Raw genomic sequence first — 15,697 nt, forward strand, 5'->3', positions numbered from 1 at the left:
TTTGTTTAGGATGGCTACAAATATGGATCTCCTTCAGTTTATTAGCAAGGCATTTGTATTCCAAATTGCTTGGCATAGGTGAGTGTGTGGTTACGGTTCTTCATTAGCTTGTGGAAACCTTTCACTTTTTGCCTGTCAATATGTCACACAGTTGTGGCTTGCATGTTACTGTGATGCTGGAAGCTAGATTACTCATATTTCAAATTCCAGCAGGGTCACACAAGATGGACAGATTTCAGGAGAGCTTCCAGATGAATACCAGATAATGAAGAAGGAACAGGCTGTCCAATTCTGAGGAATTAGCCACTGAAAACTTTAAGAAGAGATGGGGAACATTGTCAGATCCTGAAAACCTCTCGACTAATCCCTGTAGAACTGGAAAATATTAACAAAGGTGGGGCAGAATTTTGTCCACAAATTTACACCCAGAGTGCAGGACTCATATTTGTTTATTTTGGTTGGGAGAATGCATTAATCAAATATCACTTTTATAGGACTATATATATTTATAGGACTAACTGAAAATTGAGGGAGCCTGGTAACACAGTGCTTAGTCCCTAAACTCCCCCCAGTGGGAGAACTATGGAGCAGTCTGCCCCTCTGGAGATCACAACCTCAGGAATGCTTTGTCACCTTGAGGGCCAGTGTGAGTTAGAAGAGACTGATGACAATGACTTCGGTTTTGGGGTTAATTGAGAAACGTTTCCCCCTTTTAAAGACAGATTTAGGTTTTTTTAATCCCTTATTTTAAGTTTAAGTATCTTTTAAAACTATAAAACCCCACCTATAATCTCAATGGGAAAACATTGATAAAGGCATACTAACCATGGAGATTTCTAGAAAAGCTCACTAGTTATAGCTGTGAATTTCATACTTGAATATGGTTTGTAGGCTCCTCACTTTTACTGACCCATTAGTTTTTAAATTTTTCTTTGTTTATTTTATTCATTGAAATCTCTTGATCTTTGTTTTGTGACCCCAAGATAATGTGAATTAAGGAACCAAAATACGGATTTCTGTACTGGTGATTCTGCAGAGTGCCAAATATATTTGGCTGAAGCGTCCCCATCAAGTGTAATGGAACTCCGCCTGCCAAAACCCCATGTGACCTTTGAATATTTAAGGCTGAGTGGAACTACCACTTCTCCCTCTCTGAGTCCCCAGAGCTCGGTTCTGTTGCTTCCCAGATTCCTGCCAAGGGGCTTGCGCTCCTTTCTATTGGTCTTAGTTTCTGGCTCGTTCTTGCTGTTCGACTACTCTCCAATAGTGTTCACAATGCTGAGTACGACTAAAACACAAAACAAACAAATAAATAAATTTTAAAATGTCAGAATATTAACATTTGAATCCCTTGCTCAGGAAAAATTATACCAGAGAGAGGGAAATCCTTTCTGCTTTCCGTACGACCTAATATAAAGAGTAGCTGTACGTTTAGTGAATGCACTGCTTTTTCTAAGACTCTTTTTGAAGGCGTCACCTCAGAGGAAAGCCTTGTTTCATAAGGTACACTCTCTGTCAAGGTCCCTTATATCCGCCTATTTTTCCCCAATCCCTCTCCCCGTTTTTCCTTCCCCAATACAAAACCAAGGCAAAACTATAGGAGACCTGGTGGGGGGAGGGATCGGTGGGGATAGGGATTAAGTGCAGAATGCTCTCCCCAAGATTAGAGTGAGCCAGGAGGCCAGGTGATCCTGTCTGCTCTCACACCTATTCCCAGTCTTGGCAATCTAAGTAAGGCCACTGTTAATTAGACTAGACTGATGGCAGATACATAGCTGGTAAAACGTTGTACTGCAAACCTCAAAGTCAGCAGTTGAAACCCGCCCACCACTCTGCCTAAGAGAATTGAGGCTGTCCTTCCATCACGATTTCCAGCCCTGAAAGCCCCAGCGAGCAGCTCTGCTTTGATTTAAGGAGTTGCTGTGAGTCAGAATCCATCAATGAAGGTTTTGCTTACACTTGTATATCTTGGGGATCAGCAAACTGGTAAACTGGTTTTAAGGAAGAAAATTAAATTCAGCTAATTAACATAATACTTTGGAATTTCTTAATTAACACTCAATTAGCACTATCACGGAAGAGAAAAAAATCCAATTATAATAAATTTCAGGGCAAAGCTTTGTAATTTATCTTGAAAAAAATAAAGAGATACTTGTCATTATGCCCCCCTGTATTTTTGGTATGTTTCATAATATGAATAATAGACAGTTGCAATTATAAAATACTATAATATTAGAGTCCTCAAAAGAGGTCACGACTGAATATTTAACCCTTCACAAGGCTACAGGCAAGATCTGTCATACTTTTAAACCAATTATTAGGATATTTTTTATAATGTCCTAGGATTTATACAAAATTAATTTGTTACCAAATAGAGGTGTAAGACTTTGAAAGGTAGAAATACAGTTCTGAAATGCATTACCGACTTTCTATTAACTTGAAAAATGTCAAGGTATTCCAGAATCAAATTTCTATTAGAAGTATTTACAAACTGAGCTTTCAGTGTGTATGTGTATTTGTTTTTAACTTGAAATCACAAAGATGTAACACAAAATGATTGAACTTGATGGCCTTAGCAACTTTTTGTCAATGTTGCTAGGTTGGTAAAAAAAAATCTGAAAATACAAGAAATCACAATAACCATAAGGATGTTCCTAGATTTTGTTTCAGGATTTATGATCTTATTTCCCAGTCAAATAAGGAAGCTTACACCATTCACAACAACACCAACACTTACCATATTCACTATCGTAGAATATAATGAATTTCTGCCAGGCGTACTCTGTGACCACTCTTAGAATGACATCATTCAAGTACACGGGTGGACGAACAGAGAGCGTGTAGTCATCATTCCTGTTACTCCGGGTGAGGCCACAGCCACTCCTTGGGGTCCCGGCCGTGGAACGCTGGATGAAGAGGTGAGGGATATGCATGGCGTCTGCCAGGGACCGGAGGGATCCGGCTGATGTGCAGCCAATGGAGCTGACAAGGGCCAAGATGCCCTGATTCATAAGTTCACAGGCTGCAAGAAAGCACACAGATATTCTAGTGTCAAAGGGTTTCATAAGCTTCTCCTTTTTGACTAGTTGTGAGTACATCCCATAGAGTTATTATGTAAACCTGATAACTTTAGCAATGAAAACATTCTCCACAAAGAATGCCTCAAAGTACAGAGTGCTCCTGGATTTAATAAATAGCTAACTGTAAAAATTAATCATATTTATAATTCTTCCCTTATTAGCTACGGACTTTGCAAAAAATATTGAGCTTGTGTTAGTCTCAGTTGCCTCGTGTGTGAATTAGATAAAAGAACACCAATATTGCAGGATACTCGCAAAGTTTGCCTTTAATCCAGTGTCCCTTACTGGCCACTCACATTGTAGTCACCTGATTAGAGAAAGCTATCATTTTACGATCATGATTGTATAATTCAGAGAAAAGACACTTCCCAGCCTAGTATAAAATACATGATTTAAAAAGGAAGGTCCTACATAAATTGACAAATTGATGAAGGGAGAACTGATGGGTTGGATATAAAGATTTACAGTCGTAGGAGCGAGTCGTTCTGGTGTCTAGAAAAGTTGGGAACATTTTGTCTTTGTCAACATGCGAGTGATATGAAATTTGGGTATTCCAGAGATAATTCTTATTGTTGTTGGATGCTTTCAGATCAGTGCTGACTCACAGATACCCTGTGCAACACAGACGGAAACAACCGGAGGACACACGGCCCAATCATCTACACCAGCTTCGGGCAAAGACACACCCAAAGAAGCACAGCCAGCCAACGCATTGACTAGCAGCTGTCACTTTCAAAGAAAGGGCACGTAGATACATATTAGTTCTGTAGTCTAGAGACTATATACGCTTTCTTAACTTTAAGCAGCCTTAGTTCAAATGTGAATCAGCCTTCAACAAAATCACCTTTTCTCTTAGGGTTTCAGGTTCTTTACCTGTTAAATCATTCCTGAGGTATCTCTCCCTGGAGATATCATACTGATACATTTTCCTGTTTCATTTGTTTTTTTTGCTTCTGTTACTAATCAATAACTCTAGTTAGCCTATTCTAACTCAATTAGTTATAATTTGGCCTCTTTTCCCCCCTCTGTCTTTTAAAGTCCCTTTTTTATACCATTCTTTTGGTTAGTTATACAAATAATTTAATTTTTCTGTTTCCATCTTGAGATTGAGTGTTATTGCGGACCTTATTATTATAAAAACTTTCAATAAATCCATTGTGATTGATTTCATTTCTGTTAAACCCATGGTCATTGAGTGGATTGAAACTCTACAGAACAGGGCAGAATTGCCCCATAAGGGCCGTTTCCTTGGCTGTCGTGCTGCGGAAGCACGCTGCCACATTGCTGCCATTGGGAGACTGATGGGATTGATCCATGAATCTTGGATAGAAATTGAGAGCCACTATCAGGCCTCCAGTCTATTTACATTATGCCTTCAGGCCTCCTACTTATTTATATTACGCTTTTTCTTTAAGGTCTTGGACAAGATAAAATATCTGGCACTTTGGAATCTATTTTACTTCCCTTCAAAAGATCTGATTGTCCTTTAGAGAAGATTTTCCTATTTGCAAGGAAAGTTTTTCTTTTGGATTAACATATTTAATGCAATAATTGTAACACATCCCTTTCTGTCCCTCAATAAAGGGGAAAAGAAGAAGTTTCGGGACAATATTCTGATTCTTGAGGATTTTCTCATTTCCACAGATCAGTCTGTCCTGTTTGACAAAGAAATTACACTTGGCAAAGTTATCGATCAAGGAGCAACCTCTACAAATAACTTGTCTTGGGTTGCATTCCTTTCCCTGTGCCTCGGAGTGTGCACTGCAATGTTGACACGTGACAGCCCTGCTGTCACACACCACTCTGAGCTCTGCCCACAAGCGGAGTCCACACAAATGATTTTAATGAGGGATATACCATGACAAAGACATCTTTGATCCACAGTAACAGTAGCAACACTGCTTTCCAGAGATTTCATCTCAATGTTCATTTTATCACTTTCCCACAACTTCTGCAGTTATCTATGAGGTAAACAGTTTTCATTATACTCTATTTCCTGTCCACCCCCCCAAAAAAAACATGTGTGAGAAAGCCATTTTACAATACTGATGTGTTACATATTAACCTAAGTTACTATTGCTATATTCACATGACTGTTACCATGCTACATTCATCAGAGGGGATGATGAAGCACAGTTTTAGGCAATTGGTTCATAAAAAATTAATATCATTTGAAGAGATAGGCCTATAATTATTGACCAAATCAACCATTAAGGACATGTCCAAAGTAATACAAAATAGGTTTAGGACAAATTTCCTTCTCTTTAGGCATTTGTAGCTGTGTTAAGAGACTAGACCACACCCGAGTAACCATTCATAGACTAGAAGACATTTATTTAAAGGGGACATACACAAATGCACAAATGTTATATAGGTTCAAGTAGAGCATGGATTTTATTGGAAATTGGACCCATTTGGCATAATCTCTTTGGTTTTTCTTTTGCTTTTTGCTTTTGGTGATCGAGGGTATTAACTCTTAAAATTCTTAAAAATAGATCCCAGATGTAATAAATGTTTGCGGTGTGTTTGAGAGGGTCATGCGGGAGAGTTTAATGTTGATGAGTGGGAGAGTCAAAGAAGGTTCTAGAATTTAGCGGCTGGATACTAAGGAAGGGGCCTGTGCTTGTTTGGGGAAAGAAATGAGAGCAAAGCAGACCATGGAGCAGTATTCTCTCACTCCTTCAGAGTACACCGAGACGGGTGCAAGCCATTTCCGTAAAACACATAATTTATGAATGGATGTCACATTTCTGTTTTAATGTACATTGGAACACCTCTTTGAGAACAGTTCATCCAGGAAAGTGCTTGAGACAGTGTTGGATTAAGGGGAGGAACGTTATAGAGCAGGAGGAATTATCAATGGCATGGAAGCAGAGTGATTGATGTGATCGGGCAGAAAGAGCTGATTTGGGAACAATGTTTGCAGACACGGTTACTTAGGAATATGATTACAATTACCCCATCCTCTTTAAATGGCGGCCTCCTTCCAATGTAGATTTAATAGTCATGCATTCAAGTTCCTTTTTGTGCTGTGTTTCTTTCCAATGGAAATTTTACATTTTTTTCCAAATTGAAAATATATTGCATTATTGTTCTGCATAATTTTATATGACTTCTTATCAATTTTCTAGAAATCTTATAAGGGCAGAAAGATCAACTATATTTCCGTGACACTTTGGTGACATATGGGTTGGGCTCTGGAATTCAAGTGTCCGGACTCCTGGAAAGTGGTGTAACATATAGATCTCATTGATCTTATTGGTAAATGAACACTAGCAATGCTCACTACTGAAACTTGCTGCAAAAACTACCTGAGTTATTATATGTCATGGCAGTACCAGACACAAAGTGGGTATTTCTGTTCTTGAATCTTCAATATTAGCAGAATGGGTTTTAGAAAGTTAGGAAGCTCAGGGGTCAGAAAGGGTAGAAAGCTTAAAGGGACTTAAGGAGAATGAAATGCGAAGTTAGTATAAGAAATGCTAAATCCTTCTTCCTGTAGCAAATCATTGCTTATCACCTATTATGTGCAAATCTGTTTAATGCTATCAGTCAAACAATTTATGAATGCTTTGCAATCCCCTTTTTGAATCTCAAACTGCAGTTTTGATGTTTAGGTTTCCAACTGTTCCTCAAATGCTAATAAATAGCCTTTCTTACATGTCGTCTTTTTCTGACATTTTCTTAGTAACATCAAACTCCCTTTTCCAGGTGGCCATCTCTGAGTTGCAGGAGAGGAACACATTACACACAGGCCCCTCTTTGGCCCTTCCACAGATGTAATCATAGGAATCAGCTAAATAATTAAAGCAACCAGCTTGAAATATTTCTTACTGTGAGTAAATCAACTGGTAAAAATGGAATGCCACTGAAACATCTTTCTGAAACAATGTGATTGTACTCTAAAGAAACCAATGTCAATGATCCACAATGACAATTTACTTTCTATTTTTGAATCATAATTTAAATGAAATACCCACTTAAACATGCTCTCTAATTTTAAAACAGGAGTCTGATCCTCTCCTGACTTTTAGAACTCAGTTTCTCCACTTAGCAGTTAAGTAAAAAATACAATACAATGTATCGCTATGGTCTCGCCAAATCAGAAAACAAGATAAACACATTTCCTATCATTAGTATTCTCATTTCAAATATAATGTATGTTTTGTCAAATAAACTCAAAACCAAACTCACTGCCAGTGAGGCGTCGCCAATGCTGAGCATCTCATAGGACAGAGTAGAACTGCCTCCGTGGATTTCCAAGACTGTCATTCTTCACAGAAAGCCCTGCCTTCCTCCTCCTGGGTGCTTCCAACTGCTGACTTTGAGGTTAGCAGCAAAATGAGGGACCGCAACTCTTCAAATATTTAGTTAGGTCAGGAGATTCCCATTTCCACTTACAAAACAAAATACCAACTATTATAATAGGGATAAATAGCAAAACGTGGGATGAGTTTATATTCCCATTTTTTCATTGGAGAACCCCTTAAACAATGATCGAAAACGAACACCAACCCGGGGTTGTTCAGTGGGTTCCAAACGGGCTTCCTTGGTGCTGCTTTCGGGGGACGGTAGCCCCGTCTTTCTTCTGAGTAAAGGCTGGTGGCTAGGCCCCCTCCGGGGCCCCTCTGGGGACAACAACAAAAGCACTACCCACGTATCGTGGGTGCTCGGCTGTTTCTCCAGCCGAAAGGTGTTCCAGTGTAGACGTGGGGATTTTGAAAGACTGCCTCTCAGAGGTCTGAGGACCTCTTCAGGGGGATATTAAAATGCCTAGGCCTTGTCTATGCTCATCGCCTGTGCCAATCATTAACGAAGGCGACGGCGGAAACTAGATGTGAGAACGGTGCTCAGATAATTCGGCGCTTTGTGTGACAAGGGATTCCCAACTCTTCACTCTGATCCTTACTAACATTGGACACGCCGACCCTTGCCCCCAGTGAGTGTTTTGCATTTCTGGTCTTAGAAGGGTTTGGTTCCCGGCCTCGTTATGTGAGACTTTGCCATGTGATTTGCTACCCGCTAACGGAATGCAGCAGCAGGTGTTGAAGGGGGCCCTGGCTTCTGGCCTCCATCTGAAGAAGAGTACGGTCCACCGGGCTACGGGCCCCAGGGGAGAGGTACGTGTAGCTGAACCAAACCTGCTCCTCATCCCGAACTAGCGCCATCCCAGGCCACTCAGGACTGAGTTGTTTGTTTGTTTTTCATTGCTTTTATTATCAGTCCCTGGTAGTTTGCAGGGGTTTTTTTTAAAAGAAAAAAAATTATTAGAACATAGCATTTAAAAAGATGATCATAAAATGGGTATCTTCAGCTGATGAATTTATGTTAGCTAGCCAAACTGGCCTCAATGATATACTATCAGTTCATGGGAGAAAAAAAGCAATAATAATATTAAAATTATATGTGGTATGTATTGAGTAAAGATATACCTACTGAAAGGCACCTATTATAGAATAAACAATGGCATGATTCTTCCTGCTTCATCTAGCTCATCCTGTGAGCAGCTACGGTCTCTAGGAATATTACAGTTATCATTCAAAAGAATATAAATGGCATGTAAAATAAAGATTGTCACTAAACTGAAATCAGGCTAAACAAACTCACTGTCATAGAATTGTTGCCACTCATAGTGACCTTCTAGGACAAGGTAGAACTGTCGCTGTGGGGTCCACGATTTTAGCTAATTATCCTCGATTCGAAAACCTCCACCAGAGCGCAGGTTTGGATGTGCTGATCCTGTGGGCTAAAACCTAAGGTACAACCGCTAAGCCGACAGAGCCCATGAGGTTTGCCCTCGTATAGGCAATATTTCTTTTTCATGACAACAAATTTATCCAAATAACTTCATGATTCAAAAAGAACAGTTAACTAGCATTTTCTTCTACTCAAGCACATTATTTAATTGGGAGACAGGAGGTCATCAGACATCTACCTATAATGTTGAGAGAAAAGTGGAAAGGACAAGCAGGGGATTTATTTCCATTGCAATTTGAAAAATCTGTGTTTTTCTTGAATAAAGCAAATGGAGTGAACATAGCTCTGACAACTTAGGTAGAGATGACTTCAAATTGGGCCCAGGGGATGGAGGCTGCTGCTAACCTCATTAAGTGGGGAGCCTAAAATGCTGTCAAATTACATACACAGAGAGGTTTACAAATAAACAACAGGGCTGTATACCCAAGCAAAATCTTTCCATCCAAATATCTAGCCATGCTTTCACTAAACATAGACTTCCTCTCAGCTGTAATTTAAAATGTCAGTGGACCAAACAGAGACTTCTGTGGAAGAGGGAAAATGCACTTTTAAGGACATGTGAACATATTAAAAATAGAAGTTTTAAAGATAATTTGAAAACAAACTAAATTAAAATTGTAGCCATCCATTCTACACCAACTCATAGTAACTTATAAGAAGACAGGGTAGAAACGCCCCTCTGAGTTTCCGAGATTGTAACTCTGGGTGGAAACAGCCCGTCCGTCACTTGAGAAGTGGCTGGTGGTTTTGAACTGATGACCTTGCGGTGAGCAGCCCAGAACATATTTGAAACAGGAGTTGAAAAGCATAAGAAGAAGGAAGATCGCATTCATACACTTAGTGATCTCTTCCTGTCCCGCAATAAAAAGGCAACGGTATGGAAACCAACTCCTGAGGCTGCTTCCTGTTTCTTTGAATTTACATTTGGGAAGGTGAGCGAGGAAAGTTAAAACGGTTTTTGAAAAAGATAGCGATGTTTCTTCATTCACTTACAGTTGCATGCGGCAAAATTAAGATGTCTAAATTTAAAATGATAATTAAAATAATAACATTTTGTTAGCAGACAAAGTTAATAAAGCTAATATTTGTTAGATCCACAAAACGTGCTCTCATTATATTCCATAAACATTATTTTACCTAAAATAACTCAATTCAATTATTAGTTTGATAGCAATTACCCAGTATTAATTTTGCTGCCAGAGAACTCTTTGGCACTATCTAGTGACTTGTGATCAGCTTCGTATTGTGATTTCAGTGAATGTTTCAGAGCAGTTCATCGGTTTTACGTTCAATATCTTATTAGAGACATGTTTAGGAAGTCCTCATGTTCATAATAGTCATGCTCTCAACTGCTAACCAAAAGATTCCAGTCTGGACCCAGGGGCGAAATAATTCCACAGGCGGAAACCTTCGTCATCTGCTTCTTCAAAGACTACAGCCAAGCAAGCCCTACTGGTCACTTCTACACCACTACAAGCAGTCACTTCCGTTTGAGCTCTATTCAATGATATCAAAACAAAATCACAGAGACCTGTTTACCAAGCTTGAGAGCAGGCGACTTGCATGATCGTGAATCTCTATATACCACACAAAGAACATGCCAGCCCCAACAACAATAAAGAAGCACCTGTCCAAAATATTAATCATGCCAAATTTAAGAAGACCTGGGGGTGTAGTAGTTATGAGTTGTCTGATAACCCCAAAGCCAGCAGTTCAAAACCAGTTCTCCTTGGGTGACGGAGGGGGCTTTCTAGTCTCCTAAAAACCCGCGGGGGCAGTTCTACACGGTTCTCTAGATTCGCTCTAAGTCAGAATTGACTGGATGCCGCTGGGCTTGTTGTCTGATTTGGTGCCTTTGTCAACATTAAGAAATTCATTTGTCTAGACAGTTTGACTTTCCTTCCAGTGATTAGCAAAGTTTGAGAAATCTTTAATTTTTTTCTTCTCCAGATTGAATTATTAACAAGCTATATGATTTTGCCTTAATTCCATGCCATCATTCACACATGCATTTCAAATGTCCCCAATGAAAGCACACTCCTTGTCTTAGTATGACTGATGTTGTGGTAGTATGTCCATTTGACCCTCGGGAAACTCGTAGTACTGAGAGTCCCTGCTAGCTGGAGAGAGAGTTCGCTTATTGATCAGATTTTACAGAATAAGCATCTCTCAGTTATGTGACCAAGAGCAATACAAATTGTTATACGGTATCAGAACAGATTGAATACCTGGCACTCCTGCCTTCTTCCTGCAATGACTATTGCTAGTATCAGATACAAATGTGAACTGAGTATTAGGAATCTCTGTCATAATGTAGTTATGAAACAATACTGAACCCATAGACTGAATGTCAGTGGATGAACAACAATGACAAACCTATCTGGAATAAATCAATGAGTGACAATGTGTACAGATATGAAAAAGAGATGTTCAATATAGTCATTAAGATATTTCAGGGGAAGGAGTGTTTTTCCTGAGAAGCCATCGTGCTACAGTGGTTAAAGCATTCACATGCTCACTGACCCAGAGGTGGCTTGAACTCACCAGGCCCTCCTGAGAAAAAGTCCGGACAAACTGCTTCCATAAGGCTGCAGCCTTGGACGTGCACTGGGGAGTTCTATGCAGCTCACAGGGTTCCTGGGAGCCAGGAGTGGCTTGTAATAAAGGAAGAGGTGGTTCGGGATTTTGTTTTTCTTGAATTAGAACAAGAATTCCAGTTTAGAATTTTAGCTGGGATTTAAGTTGATTTAAGCAATTACTGCACACATGCAGAGAACTTGCAAGTAACCGAGTCTCTAGAATGAAAAAGTAACATTTCTAAAATAAGCCAAGATTTTTGTTGGCAAACCCATTGCCTTGAAGTAGCTGTAATTTTCCATAACCAAATACAATAAATGTTGATAAACACAGACACTCCATATTCCCAAAGAAGAAGGTGGGAACATTAGGAACAATGAATAAGTAAGGGAAACAATGCAAACTATTCTGAATGAAAGGGTATTTCAAGGCAATGTATAATAAATGTAATTTTTCCTATAACATGTAGGTTTGGCCCCTGGTAATTTATTACTAATACTGGTTAGAAATTTTTAAAAATGGTTTCAAGATGCACTGAAAACATCAGGCTAAAACAATACTCCAGGAATTGATGGAATACTTATAAAAATATTTCAACAAACTGATGAAGCACTGGAAGCATTTGCCAGGAAATCTTGAAGACAGCTACATGTCTAGATAACTTAACGAGATCATGTTTGTACCTATTCCAAAGAACGGAGACCCCACATAATGTTCAAATTATAGAACAATATCATTGCTACCACAAAAAGTAACGTTTTCCTTAAACTCATCCAACAATGGTTGCAGGAATACATTGATTGAGAAGTGCAGAGGGCCAGCCTGGACTCAGAGAAGGATGTGAGATGAGAGATATCATAGCTGATATCAGATAGATCTTGGCTCAAAGCAGACTATCAGAAGGATTTTTTATTGTCTAGGCTAAGACCTTTGACTCTGTGGAACATAATTATCTATGGTTTACCTTGAGAAGAGTTGGAACTATGGACCATTTCATTGAGTCCCTGCAGAACTTGTACCTGGATCAAGAGGCAGTTGCGCAAACAGAACAAGGGACTGCAGCATGATGTAAAATCAGGAGAGGTGGGTATCATGGTTGTAGCCTCTCACCATCCTTATTCAATCTGCATGCTGAGCAATTGATAATAGATGATATGAAGATAGATGATATGACACAGATTATATAGAAATAGAAACTAGATTATAGGACGAAGACTCTGGCCTCCCGATCATAGTATCACTTATAAACAACTTGTGATACAAAGATGACACAACCTTGCTTGCTGAAATTGAGGACATGAAGCCCTTTCTCATGAAGTTCAAGGACTGCAGCCTTCAGTATGGATTACGACTCAATATAAAAAATACTAAAATCCTCACAATTGGACCATTAGGTAACAACATCATGATACGTGTGGAAAATGTTGAAGTCGTCAAGGATTATCTCTTGCTCAGATCCACACTCAAAGCTCATGGAAGATGCAAAGACACACTGCTTTAGGAAAATCTACTGCACAAAACTGCTTTAAAGGATTGACAAGCAAGGAGGCTTCTCTGAGGACTAAGGTGTGCCTGACCCAAGCCCTGGTATTCTCAATTGCCTCATGTGCACGTGAAGGTGGGCCCCAGATAAGGAACTGAGTAAGCATCACTGCGTCTGAATTGTGCTAGTGGAGGCCTATGAAAGTGCCCTGGACTGGGAAGAGGACAAACATCTGTCATGGGAAAATATGCTCTTGGGGGCATGGATGACAAGACTTCATCTTATATACTTTGGATGTGTTCTCAGGAGAGGCCAGTCACTGCAGAAGGACAGCTGCTTGGTAAAGCAGAGGAGCAGCGATGAAGAAGAAGACCCTCAAGAAGATGGACCGACACAGTGGCTGCAACACTGGGCTCAGGCACAGAGAAACCAGAGGCTGGCACTGGACTGGGTACTAACCATAACTACTGCTTACGAAAAATACAAAAGTAATATGAATTGCAAATAAGAATTTTGAAGGATCCCATGCCTTGGGAAGTAGTTCTGTGCATTTGTAACAGAGTTCTTTGTTCATTTTTCCACTTTTGAGCTTAAAATCCGGAGTACTTGGAAGCCAAGGGGGCTTCTTGGTGCAATTCTAACCATTGAGACTGAAGGAAACTTTCTAGAACATCAGTAGCTCTAGTAAAAGAAACCACACATGCAGTTATGTTATTCTTTATGACATTTGCTTTGGTGGTTGTGACTTAGTGGTCAGAATTTACTATGATGGCAGTGAGGGTGTGTGTGTGTGTGTGTGTGTGTGTGTGTGTGTGTAATTTCTCAATAGGACCCGTGTACCCCTGTCTCTGTAACTCCCACCAAATGATGGGACAGGACTAGGCAAATCGAGTGGTTGGACCACTGATACAGGCAATCGGTCAGCTTTCATGATCATCTCCATCACTATCAGTGACCGTCTCCTCGCTGTCGTTGAGACAGCAGCAAAGAAGAAAGTCAGGACCATCCTAAGAGCATGCTCCAGGTATCTGTCTGCAGCAGCAGTAGCAGCCAGAGCAGAGGTACCAGAGACTACGGCAAGGAGATTTCAGGACAGAGAAAGGGGAGCCACAACAAGACTCTGGGATTGTGAGGTCAAGCAACAGGCTGGCTTCATGGCCCATGGAGGTGAAGGTCAAGGGTCAGTGTGGTGGAGAGGCTGAGGACCAAAGAAAGACTTGGCTCCTGGCAGAGGAGAGCTGGTGTTGTGTGTCCAAGCCTATACCCTTATTGCTTATTGTTAATGACTGTGGTAACCTATTAACTCCCCCAGTAAGCCCCCTTAACTATGAGTAGTGCCTATGAGTTCAGTGTCACCATCGCAAGAGTTATTTTTAATCAGGTCATATGCATGGGGAAGCTGGATAATGAATAAAAAGATCACAGAAGAATCGGTGCATTTGAATTATGGTGTTGGTGAAGAACATTAATATACCATGGACTGCTAGAAGAATAAAGAAATCTGTCTTGGAAAAAAATAAAGCCAGAATGTTCCTTAGAAACAAATAGATTTCCCCCTTCTAATTTGGACTTGCTATCAGGAGAGACCATTTCCTGAGGACAACATGCTTGCTGAAGTAGAGAGTCGGCCATCATGAAGACCCTTGGTGAGATGATTTGACAGAGGGGCTCCCACAGTGAGTTCAGATCCAGAGCAGTGAGGGCCACGATGGTGCAGGTCTGCGTGGTCTTTCGTTCTCTTACACATTAGGCAGCTAGGCTTTGGAGCTATCGCCACGGCATCCTTTCCCACAGCCATGAATCAGAACAAAAGTAACCACAAGCCTTGTCATAGAACCAATTCCAACTGAAGGGACTTTTCAGGAAGGAGTACAATGGGCCCCTAGAGTTCTCAAGAACATCAACCTCCAGGGAAGCAGGCACCCACCTCCTTCTTCCAGGAACCAGCCTCAGGGATCCAACTGCCTTCCTTTGGCTTAGCAAGTGGGCTCAACCATTGTGCCCCAGGGCTCTCGTCCCAGTGAATTCATTATTAAAGTAAGACTTACATTTATCATTTGAAAGGGGTCATTAGAAATTGACAATGAAGGCAGTTAGATCCTTCTTCTTCTTTTACACTTTGAAAGTCCGGATAATTCCATTTACAAGGAAGATCTTGACTCAAGTTTAATGCAATCTTTGGATAAGCTACTCTTTCATTTGATGTTTATTGAGTCCATTCAGGATAAAGGTGCAATCCATTTTCCTTCATTTATATTCCTATTTCAATCAAGCACTGGCTGGTTCTGATCTTTGTATTAATCTCCTTTGAGAAAGGGGACTTATAATCAAGTAAATTATCAGCACAGCTCTTCTTCCAGACTTCTGAAAGTCATAAATAAATCCATCTGATCAGCCACCTCTAAGCCGCGAATAGAAAACAATCATGTGCAGGTCTGAGCCTCAAACACCGGTATCTATGGTGCGAACATATGTTCGTCCACTTTGCAGAATAGTTCACTTTTTAGGTGAGGTAGGGTTGATACATGCAGCCTCGCCCAGCAGTCTGTTGGTAGCAATTCCACACCCCTGCAGGTTTCCAAACTGCACCGGAAGCTGAAGATGTCAGTGCAACCCATAGAAACCTAGGTGGGACCTTAATGACTTCAAGAGATGATGGCATCGTGACGGGCAGCAAAGGATTCCCAAAATACAGCATGTTGCAAGTTAAGAGTGTGAATTCAGAAGGGGACGGCTGCAGATGAAGGAGTGAAAGGGGACGCTAATGGTCCCCTTTGAAAGTCACTTATGCTTCAAACCA

The 15,697-nt window shown here is 40.4% G+C and overlaps 1 protein-coding gene across 3 annotated transcripts in view; it reads right to left on the reverse strand.

Annotated features, from left to right (window-relative positions):
• Window positions 1–15,697, reverse strand: part of GRID2 (glutamate ionotropic receptor delta type subunit 2) — a 1,629,781-nt gene that overhangs the window by 871,335 nt on the left and 742,749 nt on the right. For 2 of the 3 annotated variants that reach the window (XM_075544881.1, XM_075544880.1), the window contains exon 3: window positions 2,738–3,022. The exons of the other annotated variant lie outside the window; for it this stretch is intronic. In XM_075544881.1, the coding sequence (XP_075400996.1) occupies window positions 2,738–3,022 (285 nt within the window). The remainder of the gene's footprint in view (window positions 1–2,737; window positions 3,023–15,697) is intronic. 3 annotated transcript variants of the gene reach the window in all.

This window comes from Tenrec ecaudatus, chromosome 3 (genome assembly GCF_050624435.1).
Source record: "Tenrec ecaudatus isolate mTenEca1 chromosome 3, mTenEca1.hap1, whole genome shotgun sequence".
Classification (NCBI taxonomy): Eukaryota; Metazoa; Chordata; class Mammalia; order Afrosoricida; family Tenrecidae; genus Tenrec; species Tenrec ecaudatus.